The following is a 27048-nucleotide window of genomic DNA, read 5'->3' as shown; positions in this document are numbered from 1 at the left end:
ATATATATATATATATCAGCTACTAGCCTGCTTTTAGTGTCTGTGCCACGGCATCTTCCGGTGTATCACCGAGCCAATTCATTTTTTTATCGTTGTGTATCACTTCAATGGAATCACAATCTGCAACTATATATCTGCAAAAGAGGATTAAAAAATCAAACTACGTAAAATTTATTTCAACATCTCTGACAACAAAAGACTAGTAGATTTTTTTGTATACCCGTTGAGTTTCCAATCTTCTCTGAATGTTTGTTTTAAAAGAAAGGGATCAGCGCAAGTTGGAATTTTGTTGACTTTATTGAAAGAGCACATTACGCTGCTCACATCACCATCTCTAACACACATTTCAAATGGACGAAGAAAAGTTTCCACCATATCTTGCTCCGTCACCTTCATTCAAACAAGAAGAAAACTTCTTCAATTGGCTTATCAATATGATACTTAAGTTTTCATCTATATATACATACACTGCACTAAATTTACCTCTGCATCGAATGTCTGTCGATTAACTTTGTTCCAGTTATCAAGATCATAAGCAGCGAAATGTTTGCAACATGCAGAAACCTTAAGAGGTCTAGAGCCAGGATCTGCTGTATGTTCTTGTCCTTCAATATCTTGCAAACCTCTTACATAATTAACGCCATACACACCGACCACGAAAGGATCTTCTCCAGACGTCTCGGTGATCCTTCCCCATCTAGGGTCCCTTACGGGATTTATGTTTGGACTCCAATAGGTTAACCCACCTTGCCCCAGATTGTACATTGCCCTTGCTTCTGTTGAAACGACCTGTATATATATGCATATAACAACAACAGTTACAATGTTATTCACTATCATCAAAAAAGCAAAAAAAAAAAACCAGATGTTCCTACCTTTCCAATGGCATTCCAAAGCGACTTATTAAAGGATGCAGTTGTGTGGATAACGGTGGGAAAGCTTGTTGCACCAGGAACAAGCTCCGTAAAGAACGTGCCGCGGCCGACATGTGCGACACCATGCAAAGCTTCAGACCACCATTGATATTTGGGCAACCTCAATCTTGGTATAGGCCTAGAAACGTTGTCTCCCATCCAACGCACCTTCTCTGTTAAATTCATTCTATCCACCAAGTCTTTAGCTCTAACTTCATATGGAAGACTTGTGTCGCAATATCCTATGTCAGACATGTTCACATTTCTCGCTTCCCATTCGTGAGGATCACAAACTATAGAAGGTGGGTCTCCTTGCGGCTTAAGATCACCCCCAAATGCTAAACAAATAGGTAAAAAATAAATAATAACGAGGGAAAGAGTACAAAGAACATTGAAGCTTTGTGCAGCCATGGTTTAACTTTTTTTGTGTCTGCGTGTGGACTGTGGAGAATGTGAGGATTGATGACCCTTCTTATAGAAAAGTATAAATCAACAAGATATTAGATAACCACTATCATGTAAAATTTGATAAAGCTATGAGAACTGTATTTTATCCAAATCTAAAAATTGACCAGTTGTTGGAATTTAAAAATTTCTGGGCTTTAGAATATTGCTTTTGGTCAAGTGGTTTTCTTTCTTATCAAATCAATTTTATGTAAGCATGCATACATTCATTATCAACAGCAGGCCTAAATCAAGTCATACTTTCATTTGGTACGTAGGTGATTGAAACTACCTGACTAGTGAGAATGATAGCTGCTCACATCCACTACATAGAATGAGTAAATATAAATGCCTTATCTGTTGGAAAAGATGAGCTACATGTTCTCCTTCTCTTGTCATTTCTAGGCCATATTTGAACAAGCAAACCTAACATGAATGTTTTTGCAAGAAAATCTCTGGCTATATAATCAGTACCACACAGCCTTAGCACATGAATGTTTCATACCAGACACCTTGTCATGGCTGTTAAAAAGTTTTCCTTCATCAGTTTATCATAACAACATACTTGTCTTCTTTGTATTTTAGTAATCAAATTATATCTAAACACTCGACTTACATGATGCTTCATTGCAAAGAAACTTGCCTGGAAGGGAGATAAGTGCAATTCTCTACACTAGAAAAACAGGTCGGTTGATGCTTCTGATGGCCCTTGGTTGCTTTGTGTGGTGAGGTTGTCAACAATCTGGAGAAAACAACAGTCAGAAAAATTTTCATGTATTATTTTTGTCAGGTGCCAAACTGTCTTTATTAGCAGATGATGAGCTAAAACAGTTGTTTAGGTAGACCACACAAGCCTGCTATAAGTCTAAGTTAAATTACTAGCCTTATTTTAATCAAGGTTTAACCTTCTTGATTGTACAAAATTTGGATAATCAAGTATAACTGCATCTTTTTCCGGTATAATCAAGAAAAACGTGTGTATGAGTCAAAGGCATCAAGATCCAAGAGCAATCAATATCAGAATATAATAAAAAAAATTGAAAAAATTTCTTGTTGCACTGATACGGTAAAAAAGAATAACTTTTTTGTTTGCCTTGTCATATTATTATTCCATGATATATAGAAAAGGAAAATGCTGATTTCTTTCATTTTTTTTTTTAAATCCATTCATTGTTAGAGCATCAACTAATGGTCAACAATGGCTTGTGTACAACTTAAATCCTGAATACATTCTCAAGGTAAATCTTGACCTGTCTGAATATTGTTGTGTGAAACAATGGAGTTTTATGGAGGCATTGTTTTTCGGTACATGAGGAATGACGCTGGGTTTTCAGCTACACAAGAGGATTATTTGTTTTTAAAGTTCTTAGCACTGATATAATTACCCTACCTTTTGAAAAGCTTTACACCATCTGATGAGAGTTTTGGAGCTTTGCTGAAGTTGACTATGACTAAGCATATATAACTAACATATATGATCACATATCCACCATAGCAGACACTGGAGTAGGATGAGAATATAAGCTGGTTATATAAAACAAACATCCATGTATAGACTGGATCTGTAAGAGGTTCAGGCATAGTGGGAGAATATCTCCTAGTCCTGGAGCCCTACCTAGTATATTCATATACATTTGCAGAACCTCAATCTTTCATCATCAACAAAACAGAAAGAGAGTGCTACTGACTTTGAGGATTCATTCTTTGCTGTCTTCTTTGCTGTCTTCACTGAGTTGTAACTTTGAGCTATTGTCCTCGAAACTTGTAACAGAGATATTTAAGCATAAAAGACCAAGTCCCATTCTCTCTCTCTCTCTCTCTCTTACACAGACACACACATTCATGAAAGAAGAAAACAACTTAATGCAATTATTATCCAAATCTAAAAATTGACCAGTTGTTGGAATTTAAAAATTTCTGCTTTTGATATTGCTTTTGTCAAGTGGTTTTCTTCTTATCAAATCAATTATAAGTAAGCATCCATACATTCATTATCAACAGCAGGCCTAAATCAAGTTCATACCTTTCATTGGTACATAGGTGATTGAAACTACCTAACTAGTGAGAATATAGCTGCTCATATTCACTATCATTTCCTGTCTTTTAGTACACCGAAATGGCATCTAATCATACTGATAACTCTATTATATAAAGTTATCTTAGACATCTTTGAAGCTTGAATTTTTGCTAAGTTTTTTAGTTTTTTTTTTATGTTAGTGGTTTCTAGTTTTCCTTTTAGAAATAATTTAATTTATGTTATGCTAAGTTCCATTCATGCAAGTTTAGCTTAATTTCTTATCAAAATCCCTCAATTCAGCCTCTGATTATTTAATCCCTTAATGTTGAAGAACATACAAGACTTGGAGCATGAATGCAAAGGAGGGTGTAATTAGGCTTAAAAGCAATCGAACATGCAGAAGTTTTTGAGGCATAAATTGAGTTGTAGAAGTCCGATCGGAGGTGATTTTGAACCAATGGAAGCTGAGAGGGTGAGCTACAACTTTGATGTTTAGCACTTGGCTCAAATCAAAAGGAATCATGACCAAAAATAATGCTGAAAGTGAGGTCTAGAGCAACTCTGCACAAGGCAGCTTGAAGCAGAAAAACAAAGAAACAGAAGTCTCAGATTATGAATATTTCTAGGCAAGCTAAAAAAAGAGAGGGTATAAATAGAAAGTTTTGCACTAAGAAAAAGAGAGATTTGGAGAGACCATTTTAGCAAAAGAAAACAAGAACAAAATGGGAAAAAAAAGAGAATCAAGAGTTGGAAGATTAAAAAGCTGCAACAAAACATTTTCTCACTCTAGATTTGATTCTCTCTCTCTACTCTTTTGTAGAATAATGTTTTTGTTGGTTGAAACGTGTACTTTTTTTGAATATGTGAGCTAGAGTTTTTAATCTAGGATTATGGTGGATGCTATGTGTAGTTGGATACTTTAGATTCTTCCTCTACTTGCTTTATGAAAATGTCAATATTATTCAAATTTATACTAATGCTCATTGTTGCTTGATCATCAGCAAGTGAGTATAGAGTTTTAGATGAGACTTGAGAAGAACAATCTAAAAGGACTCAATTTGAGTAATATATGTTCATTCCATACTAAGAAATTAAGTGAGTGATTAATTAATAAGATAGACATAATATAATCATACATAGTCATATAGGTCCTAAACTTAGTGAATTTAGCTTTAGTTAATGTCTTATGAACATATAGATAGTTAATGAAGCTAGGCAATTATGTGATAACTCGACGGAGTACCATGCATGCTTAGGGAACCCTAAACTAATATTGATTCTCATAAAAGTAGGTAGTTGATTGATCTTGTATCCTACAAGTAATAGCTGAAATCATAGTCTTAGGCCTTAATATATGTTCTCCCACTATACATTTAACTTGCAATCCTTAGATTAGAGTAGACTTTTAAGTAAATTTTATTTAATTTTAACAACTTGCTTTTCTTGTTGTGATAAAACTTGCTGTTACAATTAGTAATTAGTAACAAATAGTAATCAACTTCTCGAGGATCGACAACTCTATTATCATTATATTACTGTTGTAATTATGTGCACTTACGCGTAATCCTTACTTGTATTCTCATTTAATTTGAGCACAATTCATATCAAGCAAAAAGATTTGTCTTTAAAAACAAACCAACACATACTCGTACACCTTTTTTTAGTGAAATCAATTGGGAGGATGTTGCGTTCTACACTACACATATGCCAAATTTTCGGACCTGACATCTAGACGTGATGATGTGGCTGCAAACCTACCAAGGAAGATGTCAGAAGATGGAGCTATAAGTTCAGTACCTTCTGTTCTTCTGTATTTTTGTTTATCTTGATATCTTTGCTATTGCTATTCATGAGTTGCAGTAAGTGTTGGAATATGGGAAATGCAACAAGCTACTAAGGCACTAAGCTAGATTTTTTTTTTTTTTTTTAAAAAGCCCCTGAAATATTACCAGTAGAGTTACAGACTTTTGGTATCATACAGTCTAAAGTTTTTCTTAGGAAATTTGGGGAGTCTAAATTAAAGGGAAAGACCATTACATACATGATTTAGGTAGCTAGAGGCATTGAAGATGAATAATTGACATGAAAAAATGGAGCAATTTTCGACTGATGCTTGATAAAGTTCCAAGCAATTGATAAGGCCATATGCTGAGTTGTGGTTAATATTCCTGTGAGGTGGTCAGTTCACAGCCAAGTGAGTATATGCGCATGAGTGAGCACCATCTTGGTTCTTTATTTCATCAAATCCTGAGACCATGGACCAGATTTGTGGGGTGAATTTTGTGCTCTATGTAGTTGGATTGCTCTCTGATGTATGTTTTGGCTTGGTATGATTGTTTTTTATATCATGTCCTTCTAACTGTTTTGTCATCGTTATGTAAATTTTATTCATTGCAGGCATTTATAATTGCTTCAACTGCAACCGAGGAAGAGATGCTTAATGGTATATACTTGAGCGCAGCGTCTTTTTCTTTTTTGGTGCACTGCTTCATTCCCTTTCAACTTGATTCTGGTGTGTGAGTTGCTGATGTAGAACTATTGGTCTCTTATCATCAGAGCTGGCATCAAGCATCTGTTAGGAAGGTGCTAGAAATTGAAGCTAGTGCAGCTCATGAGGCTGCTCTTCCACCATTGTCACCCCCCAGCATGGACAATGACGACTTCATCAGAGAATGATGGAGTGTCTGGTGTGAATGCTTCTTCTCTTCTCCTACTTGGATGGTTTGCTTTGAAGGATGGAATCAATAAACAAAGAAAGAGCAGGCAGGCGTTCTTGTTCTTTTGTTGTGCATAGTCAGGGAGACTTCTGCTCTGCAACTGATGTTGAAGCAGAAATTCTTGTTTTTTAATATCTTATCTGGTATACATATTTGCAGTATTCATATTTGTAGACATTTGGTGTGTGTATCTTATTTATCTTTATGTATTACTTGATCTGGATAAATATAAAACAGAAATAACTAAGTCATATTATGGTGCTTATCAGATATTTGGACTATAACAGAAAATTTCTCCCAGAATTGTATTATAATTTCGATCATTGCTTATTTGATTATGTCTAGTACTGCATATTTGATCTACTAAAATACAAACAATGATTAAGAGAGCCAAGTTAGTCTATAGAATGATTGTTAATCCATTCAGATGATTATGGTGACACTTATTTCGGTACAGAGTAAAACAAAAGCACAGCACAAAACAAAAACAACTGAACTTAATTCTAAGTTCCCAGAACCAACTAATAAACAACTTAATTCCTAAAATGAATCAACAAATCTGATACTTATCTAACTAGCGAAGCTGACATTTACATCAATTTGTTCGGATGATGTTCCCAACATAATTTTATGCAACCCAGATGGCAAAAGTGTGTAACCGCTGCCGTCGACAATGTTCAAGCTCTTGCACGCATTGAGCTCAAAGTTAACCTTTTGGCTCTGTTTTGCAGCAACAAAAACTCTTTCAAATCCAACAACTTGTTTAGAAGGAGTTCCCACAATTCCCTCCGGAGGCTTTGAGTACAAACACCACTTCACTACCATCTTTGTCGCCGGTATTCTGAACTTCAACCTCAACGGCTATTTATCTTCACAAGTTAAATCATTAACCACAAGAAAGGCATGGTTGCTGGACAGATGTGTCTGTCAATTCCAACTCCCGACAGTGCTGGGTATTACTCAGTTTAATAGGGATAGATACATTGTGGGTGTCGTCAACTTGTAGTCAAAGCTTGTGTAGCTTAGTCCATATGCAAAAGGATATACCGTTGCCCATTGAAAGATTTGTATGTTCTTCCAGGGTAACCTTTTTCCTCGACGGACGCAATTGCATGGATGTCATGGGTAGCTTATCCACATAATCAGCCTGTATACCATGTAAGGGTAGTCTTCCTCCTGGTAAAAACAACCAAAAAAGGAAAAAAAATAAAAAATCAAATCATGTTAAGTGATTATATTAAGTAAATTTCTGTTGGTGAAAATCAAGCATTAAAATGGCTCCTTACCAGGATTGTATTTTCCAAAGACAACATCTGCAATGGCACGACCACCTTCCTGACCAGGATGTCCAACCCACAAGATTCCTTTGATTTTATTATCATCCTTAGCAAATGAGATATCAACCCCACCTGCAGTCATCACTACAAGAATTACTGGACCTTTGGAGGCATTAGCAACTTGTTCGACCAAGTCCTGTTGCAAACCAGGAAGGAGGAGATCATCTCTATCCAGTCCCTCTCCCTCAATTGATAAATCTGTACCGACCACAAGTATGGTAGCATCTGCTTGTTTCGCAGCTTCGGTCTTGCAAGATCAACGTATCATTTGGGCATTTTACGCCAGGACATCCCTGTTCATATATCACTTCTCCGAAGGCAGAAAAGCCCGAAAGTGGAGAAACAAATCGGCAAGGGTTACCTGCAATAATGGAAGAAACCAATATTGTGTAACTGAACAATAAAATGGGAATCAAATACGGAAAGTGTTATATATGATGTTGTTACAACCTTCATAATTCCCGATCATTGCAGTCGTAGCATTGGCATGTGGCCCAATTATTGCCAGGGTCTTAAAGGCATCGGGGTTCAATGGCAAAGTTGCATCAAGATTCTTCAGAAGTACAGTTCCTTCCCTAGCTGCTTGCACTGCCAATTCAATGTGGTCTTCGGTACATATATCACTCTTCCCAAGTGACATAAAAGATGGACTTCCATCAAAGAATCCAAGTCTCATTAGTACCGTATAGAGGTACTTTAAAGATGTATCAACATCTGCCTCATGAACTTTTCCTTGCAAGACTGAATTTTCAAGAGCATTAGGGTAATTGACTCCACAGTCAAGATCTACACCTGTAACATGCATGAAAGAAAATCTTCTTTAATCTGTTGTCAAACTACAAACATTACTCTTAAAAATGCATTTGGCTAATGTTTGTTAGCTACTAGCCTGCTTTTATTGTCTGTGCCACGGCATCTTCTGGTGTATCACCAAGCCAATTAACTTTTGTATCATTATGTATCATTTCAATGGCATCACAATCTGAAATTATATATCTGCAAAAGAAAATTAGAAAATTAAACAAAATAAAATTTATTTCAACATCTTTGACAACAGAAGAAATAAGTTTTCTTGTATACCCATTAAGTTTCCACTCTTCTCTAATCGTTTGTTTTAAAAGAATGGGATCAGCGCAAGATGGAATTTTGTCGACTTGATTGTAAGAGCACATTACACTACTCACATCACCATCTTTAATACACATTTCAAATGGACGAACAAATGTTTCCACCATATCTTGCTCAGTCACCTGCATTCGAAGAAAAGAAAAACAGCTTCAATTTGCTTATCAATATGATACTCAAGTTTTCATTTATATATACATATATGTCACTGAAATTACCAGTGCATCGAATGTGAATCGATTAACATCTTGCCACAAATCGAGATCATAAGCAGCGTAATGTTTGCAACATGCAGCAACCTTAAGAGGTCTAGAGCCAGGATCTTCTGTATGTTCTTGTCCTTCAACATCTTGCAAACCTCTTACATAATTAACGCCATACACACCGACCACGAACGGATCTTCTCCAGACGTCTCGGTGATCCTTCCCCATCTAGGGTCCCTGACGGGATTTATGTTTGGACTCCAAAAGGTCAACCCAGCTTGCCCCAGATTGTACATTGCCCTTGCTTCTGTTGAAACAACCTGCATATATGCATATTACAACAACAATTACAATGTTATTCATTGTCATTTTTTAAAAACTAAAACTAGATGTGGATGGTGACATAATTTCTACCTTTCCAATGGCATTCCAAAGCGACTGGTTAAAGGCTGCTGTTGTGAGGATAACGGTGGGAAAGCTTGTTGCACCAGGAACAATCTCAGTAAAGAATGTGCCATAGCCAAAATGTGAGACACCATGCAAAGCTTCAGACCACCATTTATAGTCAGGCAACCCCAATCTTGATATACCAGAAGCCCGATCTCCCATCTGTTGTGCCTTCTCTTTTAATGTCATTCTATCCACCAAATCTTTAGCTCTAACTTCATACGGAAGACTCTTGTCGCAATATCCCAACTCAGTCATGTTCACTCCCCTCGCTTCCCACAATTTAGGATCACAAACGTAAGAAGGTGGTTTTGGTATAGGCTTAAGATCACCACCAAATGCTAAACAAATAGGCAAAAAGTAAATAATAACGAGGCAAAGAGTCCAAAGAACATTGAAGCTTTGTGCAGCCATGGTTTAACTTTTTTTTTTTTTCGTGTCTGCGTGTGGACTGTGGAAAATGTGATGGGTGACCTTTCTTATAGAAAAGTATAAGTCAGTCAGATCAAATAGTTTAGATTAATATCAACAAGATATTAGATTATTTGATAAGCACTATCATATAAAATTTGATAAAGATAGCCCACGAATACTATACTTTTATCCAAATCAAAAAATCGACCTTTTGTATAAAGTTAATTTTGTTAAGTGTTTTTCTTCCTTATCAAATCAATTTTACAATAAGCATGCATACATTCATTATCAACAGAAGGCCTAAATCAAGTTCATACCTTCTTTTTTTTTTTTTTGGTTATTTTTTGTTAGCTGACTTTTCCTCCAGAAGAAATTAATTGGAGTGATTTGTTTATAACCTTTAGCTGTTTTGCTTCTCAAATAGCAGATTTGTATTTACAACAAGTACATCAGCTGGCTTGGAGCAGATTTTACCATGGATGTTTTATCATCAAGCTATAAGAGTCACAACCTTTTTCCTCTTTGTGGAAGGGCATGCTGCATCTCTTTCTAGAGTTTTGGAATATAATCCTGTGAGTTTATGAAGCTTTTGGCTTCCTCCGATTTAGATTTGCTCTGTTTTTCATAACTATAAGTAGAATTGTTCCAGTTGATTTACTTGTGAATGTCATTGGTCCAAACTGTTTATAGAATAAGTTATATGTTGGTGCTCTCCAGGGAGTAAAAGTTCTATAGAGAACAAAAGAGCCTGAGGAGCAGCAGGCTAAATGGTCAATTAGCATTTCTCCTTTGATGATTGAAATACATTTCTTGAATTCAGTTTAGCTGAATGTGGAGGCTACTAGTGATAAATTATGCTCTCTTTCATTATATTTGTGTGCATGCATCTATGTTTACCCCATCAACTGTTTCTTTTCCAGTTCTTTACGAACAACTTCCATTTTCTTTTTGGTCAAAATAGTTTTGTGTTTTGTAGCTTTACTGTCAGAGTTTGTTTAATTCTTTTGGCAATTTTTTGTGGTTAACAGCTGGATCTGGAATGAAACATGTTTGTCAATACAAGCCAGGCAATTATGAACTATTAGTGAAGCAGTCTTTCAATATGGAAATGGCCATTTTCTTGGAAAGGGTATGCTGACCTTATTTGATATGAGTTTATTCTTTTGCATTTTGAAGTTAAAGGATGCAGGAATGGACTAGATACTTCATCTTGGTACTGATGAACTGATACACCCAGCTGGTGCAAGTGAATATTCTTTGAGGCGGTTGCACCTTGATGTGCCTAACAAGTTCGATATGGTCATATTTCCAGATTATGTGAGTGGCATTATATAAATTATTAAGAAATTATATCAATAAGGGAACTTGGAATTGGTGGTTATGATTGTATATCTTGTTGTTCATTTGTAATCCTGGCCTGCGGTGAGAGCAGCAGTAAGCATTCAAGATGAAATATAGAGAAGGCTTGCAAAATGGAAAACTCGTAAATAGGCCTTCAAATGGCTGAATTCATTAATAAAAATTTCCTGAACACCTAAAAGAAATAATAGTAAAAATCAACTAAACTTAATCCTATCAAAACCTAGACTACTTAATTCCTAAAATGCCTAAAATGTATAAACAAAACTGGCACTTATCTACTGACCAAATAAAAAAAAACTGGTGCTTATCTACCTAGCAAAGCTGACATCTACTTCTATTTGGTCGGATGATGTTCCCAACACAATTTTGTGCAAGCCAGAAGGCAAAATTCTGTAACCACTGCTGTCGACGATGTTCAGGCTCTTGCACGCATTCAGCTCAAACTTAACCTTTTGACTCTGTTTTGCAGCTACAAAAACTCTTTCAAATCCAACAACTTGTTTGAAAGGAGTTTCCACAATTCCCTCCGGAGGCTTTGAGTACACAATCACCACTTCACTGCCATCTTTGTCACCGGTATTCTGGACTTCAACCTCAAAGGCTATTTTATCTTCACAAGTTAAATCATTAGCCACAACAGAAGGGCATGGTTGCTGGGCAGATGTGTCCGTCAATTCCAACTCGCGACATTGCTGGTTCTTATTCAGTTTAATAGGGATGGATACATTTGTGGGTGTCGTCACCTTGTAGTTAAAGGTTGTGTAGCTTAGTCCATATGCAAAAGGATATACCACTGAACCATTGAAGAATTTGTATGTTCTTCCAGGGTAACCTTTTTCCTCAACTGGACGTAATGGCATGGATGTCATCGGTAGCTTACTCACATAATCAGCTGTATACCATGTAAGGGGTAGTCTTCCTCCTGGTAAAGGCAACAAAAAAAATAATGAAATTACAATGCTTCAAGCAATTTTTTATTACGTAAAGTCAAGCATCAAAATGGCTGCTTACCAGGATTGTATTTTCCGAAGACAACATCTGCAATGGCACGACCACCTTCCTGACCAGGATGTCCAACCCACAAGATTCCTTTGATTCTATTATTATCCTTAGCAAATGAGATATCAACCCCACCTGCACTCATCACTACAAGAATTACTGGACCTTTGGAGGCATTAGCAACTTGGTTGATCAAGTCCTTTTGCAAACCAGGAAGGAGGAGATCATATCTATCCCTTGACTCTTCCTCAATTGTTCTATCTGTACCCACAACAAGTATAGTAGCATCTGCTTGCTTAGCAGCTTCGGTGGCTTGCAAGATCAATGTATCATTCGGGCATTTTACGTTAGGGCATCCTTGTTCGTATATCACTTGTCCAAAGGCAGAAAAGCCCGAAAGTGGAGAAACATATTGGCAAGGCAAACCTGCAATAGTAAAAGAAAGAAATATTGAGTAAATTGATGAACTGAACAATAACATGGCAATCAAATGTGTAACAGTTATATATGATCTTGTTACAACCTTCATAATTTCCGAGCATTTGTTTCGTAGCATTGGCAAGTGGCCCGATTATTGCCAGGGTCTTAAACGCATCAGGGTTTAATGGCAAAGTTGCATCAACATTGTTGAGAAGTACAATTCCTTCCCTAGCTGCTTCCGCTGCCAATTCAATATGGTCTTGAGTACATACATCATCCTTTCCAAGTGACGTAAAAGATGGACTTCCATCAAAGAATCCAAGCCTCATCAGTACCACATAGAGGTACTGTAGAGATGTATCAATTTCTGCCTCATTAGCTTTTCCTTGCTTGACTGAATTTTCAAGGGCATTAGGGTAAGTGACTCCACAGTCCAGATCTAAACCTGTAACATGCATGAAAGAAATTCTTCTTTAGTCTGTGCTCACACTACAAACATTACTCTTAAAAATGCATTTGGCTGATATATGTTAGCTACTAGCCTGCTTTTAGGGTCTGTGCCACGGCCTCTTCTGGTGTATCATCAAGCCAGCGCTGTTCTTTATGTATCACTTCTACGGAATCACAATCTGAAACTATATATCTGCAAATTAAAAGAGGATTAAAAAATTAAACTAAATAAAATTTATTTCAACATCTCTGACAACAAAAGGATTAAGTTTTTTTGCATACCCGTTAAGTTTCCACTCTTCTCTGAGTGTTTGTTTTAAAAGAATGGGATCAGCACAAGTTGGAACTTTGTTGACTTGATTGTAAGAGCACATTACACTACTCACATCACCATCTTTAACACACATCTCAAATGGACGAAGAAAAGTTTCAATCATATCTTGCTCAGTCACCTTCATTAAAAGAGAAAAAAAGAAGAAAAAAAGAAAACAGCTTTAATTTGCCTAGCAATATGATACTGAAATTTTCATCAATATATGTTTACGTCACTGAAATTACCTGTGCGTCGAATTTCAATCGATCAAACTCATACCAGTTATCAACATCATAAGCAGCGTAATGCTTGCAACATGCAGAAACCTTAAGAGGTCTAGAGCCCGGATCTGCTGTATGTTCTTGTCCTTCAACATCTTGCAAACCTCTTACATAATTAGCTCCATATACACCGACCACGAAAGGATCTTCTCCTGACGTCTCGGTGATTCTTCCCCATCTAGGGTCCCTTACGGGGTTTATGTTTGGACTCCAATAGGTTAATCCACCTTGCCCCAGATTGTACATAGCCCTTGCTTCTGTTGAAACAACCTGTATATATGCATATAACAACAACAGTTACAATGTTATTCATTAGCATTAAAAAAGAAGATAAATAACTAGATATAGATGGTGAAATAATTTCTACCTTTCCAATGGCATTCCAAAGCGACTGGTTAAAGGCTGCAGTTGTGTGGATAACGGTGGGAAAGCTTGTTGCACCAGGAACAATCTCAGTAAAGAATGTGCCAGGGCCAACATTTGAGACACCATGCAAAGCTTCAGACCACCAATTATAAGCAGGCAACCCCAATCTTGGTATACTAGAAGCGTTATTTCCCATCTGTTGCACCTTCTCTGCTAATGTCAATCTATCCACCAAGTCTTTGGCTCTAACTTCATATGGAAGGCTTTTGTCGCAATATCCAAAGTCAGACATGTTCTTGCCCCTCACTTCCCACTTGTGAGGATCACAAACGTAAGAAGGTGGGTCTGCTATAGGCTTAATATCACCGCCTGCTACGAAAATAGGTAAGAAGTAAATAATAAGGAAGAAAAGAATACGAAGAACCTTGAAGCTTTGTGCAGCCATGGTTTAACTCTTTTTCTGTTCTTTTCTTTTTGTGTGCTTGTGGACTGTGGAAAAGGTGAGGATAGGTGACCCTTTTTATACAGAAGTATTAGGTCAGTCACATCAAGAAGTGCAGTTTAATACCAACAACAAATTTAGAATATTTGATAAACACTACTATCATATATATAAAATTCGATAAATATTATAACCTATGAGTACTATATTTTTACCTAAATTCCCCCCCAAAAAAAAACTCTATTTTCTCCAGAACACTTACTTTAATCCCATAAATTTGAAGGGAATAAATAAATAAGAAAGAAAAACCATGCAAATATGTGATACTTTGAATAAAGACACTAATGGAGGTATAGGAACACTAACCTTCTAATAAACAATATAAAATTTGGGTATCATGACCCATTTAGACTCCTTTCTTACCCAAATTTTCTTCTCAATCAAATTCATGTGTGTGACAATTACAAATTATTAATTAATTAACTTGTTTATTATTGTTAATTTGTTCGTTATTCATTATGATTTAAATACATGACATTTTTCAATTTTTTACAACCTCTTCACACATTATTAATTTTATTAGGAGTCTTATGCCATATATATATATATATGCACATATAATATAGTATTTATATATAAATCCTCAATGTCAAGCTTTAATTATGAATCTTAATTCGTAGGGTGTGTTTGGTGCTGTTTTGTTTGGAGTTTTGTATTTTTTATTTTTGAAAACAACAATGTAGTGGTGTAATTCTACTAGTAAAGAAACCAAACACCGCCTTAACTGACTTTCAAAACGTATAAGTACGCCAGCGAATGCCCTCCGAACTTCCAACAAGTACCAGCAATGGCGAGTCTCTCCATCTCCAGCACCATCAGCTCGTTGTCACCCTCACTCGTTCTCTGCCCCCCAATTGCACGTACATCCTCTAGGCCTCTGCACCTGCCAATTCCGCCGGGTGTTGCGTTCTCCAGCCACATATATCATCACCGTAATCCGAGAGGGTTGGCGGTGGTGACACGTGCGGGTCCCAACACCAGCAGCTACGTGTTCGCGGTGGTGTTCCCGCTGTCTCTTCTGGCTGTTACCATCTTCACTTCTATCAAGATTGCTGATAAGCTTGACAAAGACTTCCTCGAAGATGTAATAAATATCTAAAAATCATGCCATTTTCCTTTTTTTGTTTATTCGAATTCTCCTCTTCTTCGTGTTGGCGGCTTAGCTCTTTGGCAATTTTCAGTTTTGCTTAAAGCGGGGGGCTTATTCAGATCGTATAAAATCTGGGTCTTTTGAATAAGATTTGTTGATTAAGTGGGGTGGGAAATTTGAGGAGCGTGTGATGCCCATTGGGTGTTTGATAAAAGTGCGGAATGGTATTGTGCTGATATTCGTTCTAGTCAATCCTGTTGGTGTAATTGATACTGGCCAGCCTCAGCTTCTGGTTTAGGCAATGCCCTTACTCTAAGCATTATTCATAATCTAACGTTGGATTGTTTTGTGGTGCAGCTTACCATTAATCAAGCAATAAGGGATGCAGATGAAGACGATGGTGGTATTGATGCTGACGATGATGAAATTTCTTTGGAGGACATAGTGCAAGAACCCGTGCTTCCACGCACTAGAAACCGGCCCAAGAGGGAAGTGTAGGCAGCATAGCTTTGTTTCATACTTGTATTAATTGTATAATTATTTGTTTTTCAGAATGTAGATGTACTCATAGAAATATCCATCCGAATAATGAAATTTGTGGGGAAAAGGCATTTGATTTTGAGCTTCTTAATTGAACTTTAGCATGCTAGTGCTTATAACATGCATGTTTTTTGGGTTTCTTTTTCTTGAAAGGCTATTGATACGATGCATTTTGATTTAATTATTGGTTCGTTCTTGGGCATTGTGTGGCCGTGGTATGTGACCCAGCCATGATAGCATTTCAACCATTTGGGAACAGAAGTTGCAACTTCATGAATGTGAAATGGTTGTCATTAAAAGAGAAACATTTTACAGCATTTGTTTGGGGGTGGGTGTTTTGGTTTGGCAAATCAAGGGGAATACCTATGGGAAGCAGGGTTGAGTCTAGGTACACGACTGGTGACCCAAGTTAAACAACCACATCAAATGTAAAGGGAGAGCAAATTCCACGCAATTTGTTGGATGAGCAAATCAGAAGCAAAGTCCACGGAATTCCGCAGATGGAATGAAATTGACAAGAAAACTAGATTAATCTCTATGTATCTCCACTTGGAATGGAGAACCTGAACCTGAAAGCAGTTTCCTCACCTAACTCCATTATTTTTCGTCGTCTTGCTGTGTCCATTTATAGACCTTCCACTCAGAAACTTCCAATATAGCCCCACTTTGAAGGCAGACAAATGAACTTGCACAGATAGAGTTCTCTCGTCCACTACATAGAATGAGTAAATATTAAATGCCTTATCTGTTGGAAAATATGAGAGCTACATGTTCTCCTTTTCTTGTCATTTCTAGGCCCATATTTGAACAAAGCAAACCTAACGCCAACGTCTAGTTACAAACTGCAGTGTCCAAGATTCCATGCTAGAGCTGATGCTGCAGCACTGCACTTGTCTTGAAGGATTGTCTATTGGAAGTTGTGCTTCTCTTAAGTCCCTTCCTCAAGGTCGTCTACCTGTTTCCTTAAAGCGATTGGAGATTGATGACTGCGGTGAGCTTGATTGTTCTAGAATCCTCTTGTACACATCTCTCACAGTATTGGAGGTGAGGAATGCCCATGATTCACTAGAATCATTCCCATTAGGCTCTTTTCCTAACCTAAAGAGCTTGCTTTGTACAAACATCAAGTCCTTTCCTGCATTAGAGGGACATCACCAGCATATCCCATCTCTCGATTTTTTAGGGATATCCAACTGTCCTGATCGATCTTTTCCCGAAGGGGGATTATCTGCCCTTAATTTGACAATGCTTTCTCTCTTCGATTGCAAATTTAAAGTCACTCCTCGAGCATATGCACTCCCTTCTCCCATCCCTCGAGCATTTGAGAATATCGAATTGTCCAGAGATTGAGTCATTTCCAGAGGGGGGCTTGCCATTCAAATTAAAATATCTTGAAATTGATGTTGTAATAAACTTATTGCTGGTCTAATGGAATGGGGATTGCACAAACTCCACTGTCTTACACATTTCATGATGAATGGAGGAGATATGGGGTTCTTTCCAGATGAGCAGCTGCTGCCATCCACTATTACCAAGCTTGGGGTTGGGAGTCTTCCAAATCTCAAAACTCTGGACTACAAAGGGCTTCAACACCTTACTCCATTCAGGAATTGAACGTCGATAACTGCCCAATGCTCCAATCCATGCCACCAGAGGGGCTCCCTGTCTCCCTTTCTAATATATCCATTTCCCGCTGTCCATTGCTGACAAAAAGTTGCCAAAAGGTGAAAGGTAAAGATTGGGCCAAGATTTCCCACATCCCATTGATAAGAATTGATCATCATCAACCCATTATCGCGTGAACTCGAAGTCTTAGAGATTTCATTTGGCTCAGGTATCCCATCTGCACTCTACAAAATAACATTTGTTAATCGTTCCTTTCATTTCGTAAACTTTTGAGTTTTGTCTATAATGTATCTCTTTATTTACCATATTTATTTTTTCTCAAGAAATTCTTCCATGAACATTATTGAGGCCTTTCAATTGAGTTTGTTTTCCTTGTCCTTTTAGTGTAATAGCTTAATTGCTTAATTCTTTTTTCTTCTGTCTCCCGATTTATTGAAGCACTTCAAAAAAACTGTGGATGTGTAATTATACCAGAGTTGAAAAGTCTCCCTAATGAAAATAAGTTTATTCAGAAAGGGGTGACTTTATTATTCAATTGAGATGTATGCTATCCTGATAAGTTGGTTAGCATGTGGAAAATGATAGAGAAAGTGTGTGTCTGCATATGCATCATTTTTGAACCTTTATCTTGTGTGATTTTCCTTAATTAGCTGGTCTATCAGTAAGAGTTAGTTTTTTTTTGGGGTTTAGGATATGTCCCTAATATGAGTTAAGCTGCATATAATGAAACAGAACACACTTATAACCTAGCAGTCAATCAGCAGGAACAACCAAAATTCAAAGCCATTGCTTTTTGAAAGGTATGACTCCTGCACAATCTTCATACAAAGCTCTCTGGTTTACAAAAAACTCCCAGCACGCATTGGGTGTTTATCTCTATTTTTATCTTCTATAAAGAATACTCCTTCTCTTAAAAGGTTAAAAGGGCCAGGAAAGAGTGAGGCTACTGAAGTTCTTTTTATTTTAGTAGACTTGCATTTGGTTCTGGTTTTCTTGCTTGCATGAAGTTGAACTTCCAAATCATCATTCCTTTGCTCATTCTTTTATTATATTTTTCAAAATCCATCTTGACATGCGATTTGAAAGCTTCCAGGTCTATGAACAGACAGAAAAAAGAAAAGGAAAATGAGAGTACTATAACTCTCATTATTAGTGCACTACATTTGTTTTTAATATGAATAAAATTTGTGCTGCATATAGCGGTATAAGTGAGATCATATCTTCTATCAGAAGCATTTTTGTATTTGGTGATGCATTCTATCCTTGCTGTTGTAAGAAACATAAGGACCAAATTTACTTGACGATCATTGGACATTGTTTTGGTTGCTTTAGTTGTCATGTCGTTGTGAATCTTTGTAATTTACTGTCTTATGCTCAACACAAGTTTTTAAAATTTTTCTATTTGGAAATTCAGGTGTCTGGCAATGTACAAGTAAACACAATAATTGAACTTCCATATATGATGAATTTTACAAGTATTTTTTGTTGGTTGTAACGGACGAAAACAACCTTGATCCAGCACATATCTTCCCTTTTATGTCAAAAGTAACAAGAATTTAGAATTCCAAGGAATCAATCTTACATACTCAACTTCTTTTAAATAACAGAGAGCATATGCTCCCCGCAGTCTTGAACCAACGCACTGCCACAGACAAAACAAATTGAAGCCATGAAGAGCCTCTCCTTCACCTTCTCTGCCGTTCTAATGCTTCTGTTACTTTCTTTTGGTAAGGTTTCTATTATTCACAAAATCTGTGCAGCCCTTTAGCATTAAAAAACAAAAATAGGATAGAACTGCAAAGAAATGAGCCTTTGTATGGTGTGCAGATTAATCATTAATCAGACATGTGTTTTATGGTTACAGGCAATCAGCTGATGATGGGACAGAGCTGTGAGTGTGAGTAATCATTTCCGAATCCAGGCTGCACACAAGATGAATGCAATAATCTTTGCATTTAGCATTTTGGGAAAACTGGGAAATATGGAGCTCCAGTTTATGGGGTTTGCTTCATGAGTAAAACTTATATCTGCCGTCAATGTTAAAAGCCTCTGGTTACAACTTAGGCTAGTTTATCTTTGTCTTGCTTTGTTTTTGGGACTAACAAACAAAGTCATTGAAGTTCAATAAAGTGGATTTCTATTTGGATGCAGTGAAATGTGTTTAAAGGTACTGAATAATAATTAAGAAACTTGAAGTTGATGGGCTGAAGTTGATATTGATCAGAACAGTATATTTAATGAAACTGCAACATATTTTATCTAAACCTCAAAGAAGGTTACCAAGATGACTTTGTCATAAAACAATCCTTTTTTGTGTGTGTGTGCATGCGTATTTCTCATGGAATAATCTTACAAAAGGGAAGAGCACGTCCCTGTAAACAGACTGCTCTGTGCATATTTGGACCCAGCGGTAGAATCGTGCTCCTCTAGAGAAGCAAAACAAGCTGAGCTGATCGATACAGACTGAAGCCTTCTAATAGAGATTAAATCATTAGTCTGTGTCCACCGGTCAACCAAGCTTGACCAATCTTGATGCCTGCTTATAAGATTGGCAGCCTATCAGGCGAATGACTCATTGAAAATATATACTGGCCTTCAATTCTTCATCTAGATAGCAGGGTGGAACCCTTTGCTTTTAATTTGGATTCCAGACCAAAGAACTTCAATCCTGAGAGCACAAGGTCTGCTGCTTTCTTCTCCATATGTTCAATTAATATTTCATCATAGACAATTGTATTAGCTTCGGTTAAAAGTTTGCGCGTTCTCAAATTAGCAAAAACCTTCCTTGCCTCTTCTATGGTCCCGTACTTGCACATACCAGATATAAGTGCAGAGCATATGATGTTATCTGGAGGCCAACCTTCTTGCATCATTTCATTCAACACTTCCGTCACTTTCTCAGCACCTGATTTACAGGCGTGAAGAATAGTAAGAGCGTACTTAAATGCCATGGGCCCATTTGTAACATTCCCCAGGCAATCACGAACAAGCATCATAGCTGCATCGATCTCCCCAATTTTGCAGAGACCTTTCGCAAGAGAATAATAAGCATCAATAGAAGGAACACATGACATCTCTATTATTTTATTATGGCAGACACAAGCTTCCTTAATATTTTCATCTTCAACAAAACATATAAGTGCAGTACTATATGTAGAGGAGTCAGGCTCAAAATTCAAATTCTTCATTTCTTGGAAGAGTGATAATGCTTGTTTCACCTTCCCAGTCTTGCAGAAAGCGTCCATTAAGATCCTGTAAATTGGAATGCCAGTGTAACCTTTCACTTTTAACTCATCAAAGACTTGTATAGCCGTGACTGTTCTTTCCTCCTTCTCAACCACAAATGAGAAGAACTTAGAAAGATCATCAATAACAGAAAATCCTAACTTCTGCATCTGCTCAAGCAACTTGCAAAAGTCATTCATTTGTCTCATCTCTGCAAACGCCACCAACATGGGATTCACGGTTGCAAATTCTGGCTCCAAACCCTCTTGGACAGCAACCTGAAAAAGCTTATGAGCTCTATCAACTAGCCTTGCATCACACAATCCCTCGATAAGTGAATTGAAAATCCCCAAATCAGCCCTGTATCCTGAATCTACCAAATCCTTCAACAAATCACAAGCAGACCCAACCTTCCCATTCTTCACAAATCCTTCAATTAAGACACCATAGGTTGCCCTGTCAATCAAAATCCCTTTCTCTTTCATCTCCCTAAACAACTCGTATCCTCTTTGCACCCTCCCTCCCTTACACAACCCTGTAACCAATGTGACATACGCCATCACATCCGGCTCCACCCCATCTCTCCCATCTCCTCCCAAACAAGCAAGCACCCATCCAAATTCTTTTCCGAAACCAAAATCCTAACCATAGCTGTATAGGCAAAAACATCCGGCTTACATAACTTCCCCCTCATCCTCCCCAAAACCTCCAGCATTTCCTCTATCCGCCCAACCTTACATAACCCCTTGATCAATATCATGAATGTGATACTCTCCTCCACCAAACCATCCCCTCTAAAATCCTCATACACTGACAATGCTAAATCTAAATAACCCGTTTTGACCAACGCATCCATTATCCGATTATACAAAAAAACACGCGGCTTTATTCCAAAATTCTTCATTTTCTGATACACATAATAAACCCTTTGTCCTCTATTGTTATCAGCATGCATTCGTATTAAAATTTCAAACTGTTTTTCAGTTGGTGGCTTCCCTTGGGAATCCATTAGCTCCGGTAACTGATCAGCAGCGCGAAAACGACCATTTCTATTGAGACAATAAGCTAAAGCATTGTAAGAAGCGAAATTATGTTTAAATCCTTTCTGCTTACCAGCCCAACGGAAGAACTTGGAAGCCAGAACGGGGTCGTTCTGGACTTTGAGCACTTCCGCCACCAGCGAGGCGGTGACGCGGCGGAGCTTGTTGAGTTCTAAGGCCACCATCGGTCCCCACGTATACTGGTTCTTGCGGAAGGCGTCGACGATGAAGCGGGCGATTGGGGAGAGCTTCGGGTTTTGGTGGGGATTGGGAGTGGACGGTGGTGATGGGTTCTGGGAGAGATAATATGGATCCCATTTACGGAGATCGAAGGGTGGTGAAGGTGGTGGAGGGGTTTGGGGAGTTTTGAGGATTTGGCGGTTGGAAAAGAGGCCACCGTATACGACGGGGCGGTTTTGAGAGGGCTTACGGTGGCCGTAGAAGAAGTAGGGTTTTGGGGCTTTCGCTGGGAGGGACTTGGGTGGCATTTCGGATTCTATTGGGTGATTTTCATGTCCCTTTGACTGTCGTTAAGGTTTCAGTTTTGCTTCTCTTGAGTTCCTGACAATGTTTGCATCAGATATTCTTACTGGAAAGTAGGGGCCTTTTCGTAACAAAGTCAGCCGACAGACGTGTTTACTTAGAGTCTTCGTACACACGAACTCTGTTGAGTTCCAACTTCGCAGTCCCACACTTCGGTTGTGTCTTTTACGGTTGTTTGAGTTGCATCTCTTTCAGTTTCAACGGTCCCTAAACTCTATTATGTATCTCAAATTCGAAACTTTCTTTGTGTCCTGTCGAGGCAATCTGCTTCGCCGTGTACGATGATTGGCACTTTTACAGTGCACACTTCTCTGGTTCCTAGAATTGACCAGACAACTGGGGTTGCAACGAACCTTTTGTTTGATGTGACAGTGAAAGCATTTAGAGTAATTTATTAATCGTTCTGGCTATAAATCAGCCAATGACAATGCAGTAAGGTGCCTCAGCAAGCTTACGAGTTCAGCCACAATATAAACTATAGACTATAGACTTCCTCTTACAATTCTCCAACCTCCAATATAAACTATCAATTTAGGAAACACAATGCACTCATTTTCTCTGCATTTATACCATGGCAGAGCAAAGTGCATTAACCTCCTTTTATATGGTATCATCTTCCTTAGAATGCCAGCTCAATGATACGAGGGACAAATAACAAGATTTTTAATAGTGATATTACATGAATCTTCACTCGTTAAAAAAATTGAACTAGGCCTTGATATTGACAGATTTCTTCCACCCTGAAGCAAATGTTTCTGCTACCAGCAGAGGGAAAGCAATAGTTGCGTCACAATGTACCTGATTCAATACGATCAAGAGAAGAGACAGGAATCAAAATAGTACATTTGTTCGCTTCTGAGGAAAACAAACTAGGGCAAGCAAACTGAAAAAATGAAAGTGGAAGCCAAGAAAGGATACAGAGGAAAGACGCAATTGTAGAAGTCGAAAAGAGATTTATAATGAGCATATCTAATAACCGAAGGTGAAAGACAATGGGGTACACAAAGGCATACCTTAACCGTTTTAGCAGAACCTCGTATTTTCCCCCATGAAATAGCCTCATCAGGGCGGGCTCCAGAATCACTCCCATCAAACTCTTGTGCTGTATTTATGTAAACAGCATAATCAGCACCATTACGCATCATATTAGCATTGCAAATATGATGCTTTGGCAGTCCACCTCCTAGAATTATCATTCCTGTTTTCCTGGGACTTGCATGGACTGCTTCACTATTCATGGCCCTAATATCTGTTCAACAAGTAAGATGATTAGATGTTTATATCCCAATCTTCAATCAGTCAATAATAAGCAAGTAATGAAGATGAAACAGAAAACACCTACCTTGCACTACATCAATTATCAGACCTGGGCTGCGAAAGGAATGAAAATACAACATATCCCCCAAAGAGCCATCTGTTAAGCCTGGACAGAAGACAGGAATCTTGTTCTGGAAAATACTCATAAATAATAAAAATGAGCTGTGGTGCCGTAAGGGAAAAAACAAATATTACCAACATTATGCTTAGAAGTCCTCCTAGACTATCATTGCATAGAGCAAAATTACCAAACCTAGATTATGAAACTTCAGAAACATGATATGAAATGCATGATCTCTATTGAAACAGTTGCTTGAGAATTCATTAGTGGGGTCTTTTTCAGTAATAAATGAATTCAATCACTTGTTCAAGATAAACTCATGATATTAGTTGACAAGACTCATATCTTACCGCATTGTAGTAGAAAGGATAAAGTAAGGTAGTCAAGCAGTAACAAAATATCTTCACAGCGTTAATGCAATACTTCATAATAGATTAAACAACTATAACTAACTTATTAGTATGATATATGACCTCGATGGGGCATAGTAAATGAATGACATTTATTACAGAAGGTTATTGATACCAACACAAAAGTCCATAACGTAGATCTGACCATTTTGATCATAGAAAAAGAAAAGGGGAAAAAGTAGTTATATTATCACAGCATTAAGCTAAATAGGTAGGACACTTGCCTTGTGTGCCCAGTAGAGGTATGAACTTTCATTATTTATTTCTCTTCCCAAGCGTGCAATTAACTTTGATGGAGTCCACAATTCATTCTGTGAAAACCAAAAACAAGAGGCAAGAGGAACTTAACAGAATGGCAGACACCACTAGGTCACAAGAGATACATCTAATAACGGTAACTGAAATCAATAGAATAGAGTACAAATACAAGCTCCATTATTATTCGATTTGACCTCATCTACAATCTTCAAATTCTTTACTAACAATGACAATACACAAAAAATTAGACCCCAAGAATTAACCTTCTTTTTGATATTTAGTGAAAACTAAAAGGGCCCAAATCGAATGTGACAATTTGGAGGTCAAATTTGTCAGACAAACAAGAGGGTATGACATAGTCTGCATGTGTTTGTGTGTAGAAGTACCTCTTCAAGTTGTTCCTTCAACATCTGATCAAAAATTGGAATGATCCAATCCTCAAATTTGCAGTAGTTGTCGTTAGGAACCAACAAGTTACCAATGCGATTCAATCCTCTTGAACGTAACCGAGCCCCAGGTAGATAAAAGTCACCTTTATATGTTGGTGCCAGGCACTTTATGAGGTCTTCTTCTATGCCACCAGTTGTAGTAACTATTACATCAACCTGCAGTCAGTTTAACAGCAACACTTCTTAGATGGAGTGGAGAGCCACCAGAGAGCCACATCAAGAACATGATGACAGATTTGAAATCCTTTTGAAAATTAAGGCCAAAGATAAAATTGATTTTAATTATTTACAGCATTTAACTTTTTCAGATTCCTTTCCCTTATTTTCTTCTTTTTCTCCTTCTTAGGTTCCTGGTGTGGTCAAGATTCAGAGGATTGTAGCCAGTCTACTACTTTTTATCTCATTACATTTTTCATTTCATCTCAATTCTACACAAAAGAAGTCAGATTCTCAGGTTTGATTAGCAACTCACCATGCGATGCTGAGTAAGATAACGAACAGTATCTCGAACACCAGATGAAATAAGATTTGATGTAAAACCCAAAAAGACCTTGCATCTGACAGATTCTCTGTAGGCAGGATCCTTCTCCTCCTCACTGCAGTCCTCAGTTATAGCCTCATCCGCAAGCCTCCAGTCTAGCTTCAATTGGATCGAAAATGTTTATATAGAATAAGCTAGCAACAACCGAGTAGTAGAAAAAGAAACACAGACACAGCATCCAAAACAGTATGAGGGAAAAAAAAAGAAAAAGAAATCTAGATAAATGAAACTAACCATCTCATTGACAATTTCCATAGCTTCTCCAAGATTGGAAGCTTGAAATCCAGTGGAAAGCATGGACTTGAGAAGCTGGGAGTAGTTTACACCCTGATTGAAGTCATAACCCTCAATTGTAGTACACTTCCCCTCAAGGGAATCTGACTCTTTAAAAACGGTGGAGTGTACAGAGTTCATTAGCTTATCCTCCATATCTCCCTTTTCTTCTTTTGTTCTTGGCCAAGAAACCTGGCAATGGAATAAACATGAATAAACATTAAGTCTCATTCTTCACATCCCAAATATCCATCAATATACCCTAAAATAATGAAACTACTTCATTAAAAAAATCAAGAAAAAACCCTGCTTTCTGTGAACCCTGTATCACACTATAAAAATCCCAACCAAATATGGAAATAGCTTAGAAAATTGAAAGTAATGTCAATAGACAATTAAGGTACAAGCAGAGCAGCAAATTGAAGAACCCAAGTTTAAGCAGAGACAGAGAATGTAGTTAATTTACAGATTCTTTTGCAGGCAAAAAGCATTCATGAAACAAATACAAAGCAATCCGAGAGCGAGACTAAAACAGTAATCTTCAGCTTTGTAAGTAATTTCTAAGAAACGTAGAGAGAGAACAAGGAGAGAGTCAAACCGGGTTGAAGAGCTTCGGGTCCGAAGGACAGAAAGCAGCCTTCTTTAGGCGGCGTGGAGAGACCGATGGAGAGTCGAGAGGGCTTTACGGTGCGCACCTTGCGGCAAGATGCTTTCTTGTTATGTTCCTTATTTCCTTTTTCTTTTATTTAAATGAAATTGGGAAAAGAAGCACAAAAAGGTCGTTATAATCTTTTATTCTTTAAAAATTTTTGAAATTTGATAATTTTATGCTGCTTGTCTTAATTTGGGATTTATTTTTCTGCTAATTAATTTGATTATTGATTTGGAAAGCTAACTTCTTTTTTGTGGGAAAATGTTTAAACTTTGACACCAAAAACAGAGGTAAAAATTCAAATTCAACTTATTTTCTTATTCTCTTAAAATTAGTGACTTTGCCAAAAACATTTGAGTACTATTTGGATTATTGTTATCTATTTATGTATTTATTTTTTGGACAGTGAGTTTTATTAAGTTTGAAAAATTATTAGATCAATGTTACTCGAAATGGATTGGTTATAATTGGGAATTCTTTACTTTTTTCTTTGAATACATGACTAAGAATTCTTAAACAAACTTATAAAACATACACTTGAGTAAAAAGCTTTGTTTTCTAATCATCTATGGCTTCATCTTGGATCCATCACAGACATGGATAGGCCGTTCAGTGAGTAATTTTCAATCTCCTTCTCCTCCACATTTGTCTCTATCATTCTTCTACCAGCGGAAAATGCAGGGTTCTTCGGCAGCGGCAGTTGCATTTCTC

General features: G+C 37.4%; 6 protein-coding genes across 6 annotated transcripts in view; 1 reads left to right on the top strand and 5 right to left on the bottom strand.

Annotated features, from left to right (window-relative positions):
- LOC110425617 (beta-xylosidase/alpha-L-arabinofuranosidase 1-like) overlaps positions 1 to 1506 on the bottom strand; it is a 9932-nt gene extending 8426 nt beyond the window's left edge. Inside the window, 4 exon segments of the mRNA XM_021440540.2 lie at positions 28 to 134; positions 221 to 390; positions 484 to 789; positions 876 to 1506. Of these exon segments, the coding sequence (XP_021296215.2) occupies positions 28 to 134; positions 221 to 390; positions 484 to 789; positions 876 to 1325 (1033 nt within the window). The 5' untranslated portion in view covers positions 1326 to 1506.
- A 5472-nt stretch (positions 1507 to 6978) lies between these two features.
- Positions 6979 to 9445, bottom strand: LOC110425481 (beta-xylosidase/alpha-L-arabinofuranosidase 1-like). The gene is given in 11 exon segments (XM_089785093.1): positions 6979 to 7076; positions 7079 to 7144; positions 7147 to 7188; positions 7191 to 7268; positions 7379 to 7674; positions 7676 to 7790; positions 7880 to 8221; positions 8319 to 8425; positions 8510 to 8679; positions 8773 to 9078; positions 9173 to 9445. Coding segments are annotated over 11 exon segments (1842 nt in total). The 5' UTR covers positions 9395 to 9445.
- A 1844-nt stretch (positions 9446 to 11289) lies between these two features.
- LOC110425267 (beta-xylosidase/alpha-L-arabinofuranosidase 1-like) lies at positions 11290 to 14021 on the bottom strand. The gene is made up of 7 exons (XM_089785092.1): positions 13812 to 14021; positions 13409 to 13714; positions 13133 to 13302; positions 12943 to 13043; positions 12504 to 12845; positions 11993 to 12406; positions 11290 to 11903 (listed from the first exon to the last, which is right to left on the bottom strand). The coding sequence occupies exons 1-7, from the start codon at positions 14004 to 14006 to the stop codon at positions 11290 to 11292; spliced, it is 2142 nt and encodes a 713-aa protein (XP_089641218.1). The 5' UTR covers positions 14007 to 14021.
- A 935-nt stretch (positions 14022 to 14956) lies between these two features.
- On the top strand, positions 14957 to 16033 carry LOC110425272 (uncharacterized). The gene is made up of 2 exons (XM_021440142.2): positions 14957 to 15396; positions 15760 to 16033. The coding sequence occupies exons 1-2, from the start codon at positions 15100 to 15102 to the stop codon at positions 15898 to 15900; spliced, it is 438 nt and encodes a 145-aa protein (XP_021295817.1). The 5' UTR covers positions 14957 to 15099; the 3' UTR covers positions 15901 to 16033.
- A 3739-nt stretch (positions 16034 to 19772) lies between these two features.
- Positions 19773 to 22555, bottom strand: LOC110425268 (pentatricopeptide repeat-containing protein At4g20740-like). Its single transcript, XM_021440135.1, is given in 2 exon segments — positions 19773 to 21379; positions 21382 to 22555. Coding segments are annotated over 2 exon segments (2148 nt in total). The 5' UTR covers positions 22322 to 22555; the 3' UTR covers positions 19773 to 20171.
- A 184-nt stretch (positions 22556 to 22739) lies between these two features.
- DHS (deoxyhypusine synthase) lies at positions 22740 to 26445 on the bottom strand. The gene is made up of 8 exons (XM_021440140.2): positions 26284 to 26445; positions 25647 to 25877; positions 25344 to 25511; positions 24809 to 25027; positions 24389 to 24475; positions 23719 to 23824; positions 23390 to 23625; positions 22740 to 23174 (listed from the first exon to the last, which is right to left on the bottom strand). The coding sequence occupies exons 2-8, from the start codon at positions 25839 to 25841 to the stop codon at positions 23085 to 23087; spliced, it is 1101 nt and encodes a 366-aa protein (XP_021295815.1). The 5' UTR covers positions 25842 to 25877; positions 26284 to 26445; the 3' UTR covers positions 22740 to 23084.
- Between the last annotated feature and the right edge of the window lie 603 nt (positions 26446 to 27048).

Source organism: Theobroma umbraticum, unplaced genomic scaffold (assembly GCF_002168275.2).
Source record: "Theobroma umbraticum cultivar Fairchild unplaced genomic scaffold, ASM216827v3 scaffold_81.0, whole genome shotgun sequence".
Lineage (NCBI taxonomy): Eukaryota > Viridiplantae > Streptophyta > Magnoliopsida > Malvales > Malvaceae > Theobroma > Theobroma umbraticum.
The sequence above is the reverse complement of the archived record's forward strand: the minus strand, read 5'-3'. Positions and strand labels throughout refer to the sequence as shown.

Coding starts and splice junctions, on each gene's coding strand:
- LOC110425267 (XM_089785092.1), bottom strand. CDS start 14,006: ATGGGAAATAACGCTTCTAGTATACCAAGATTGGGGTTGCCTGCTTAT. Junction 12,407..12,503: donor AATGCTCGGAAATTATGAAG/GTTGTAACAAGA, acceptor TTACTATTGCAG/GTTTGCCTTGCCAATATGTT. Junction 11,904..11,992: donor CTTCGGAAAATACAATCCTG/GTAAGCAGCCAT, acceptor TGCCTTTACCAG/GAGGAAGACTACCCCTTACA.
- LOC110425272 (XM_021440142.2), top strand. CDS start 15,100: ATGGCGAGTCTCTCCATCTCCAGCACCATCAGCTCGTTGTCACCCTCA. Junction 15,397..15,759: donor ACAAAGACTTCCTCGAAGAT/GTAATAAATATC, acceptor TTTGTGGTGCAG/CTTACCATTAATCAAGCAAT.
- DHS (XM_021440140.2), bottom strand. CDS start 25,841: ATGGAGGATAAGCTAATGAACTCTGTACACTCCACCGTTTTTAAAGAG. Junction 25,512..25,646: donor TGGAAATTGTCAATGAGATG/GTTAGTTTCATT, acceptor ATCCAATTGAAG/CTAGACTGGAGGCTTGCGGA. Junction 24,476..24,808: donor TGAAGGAACAACTTGAAGAG/GTACTTCTACAC, acceptor TGGTTTTCACAG/AATGAATTGTGGACTCCATC.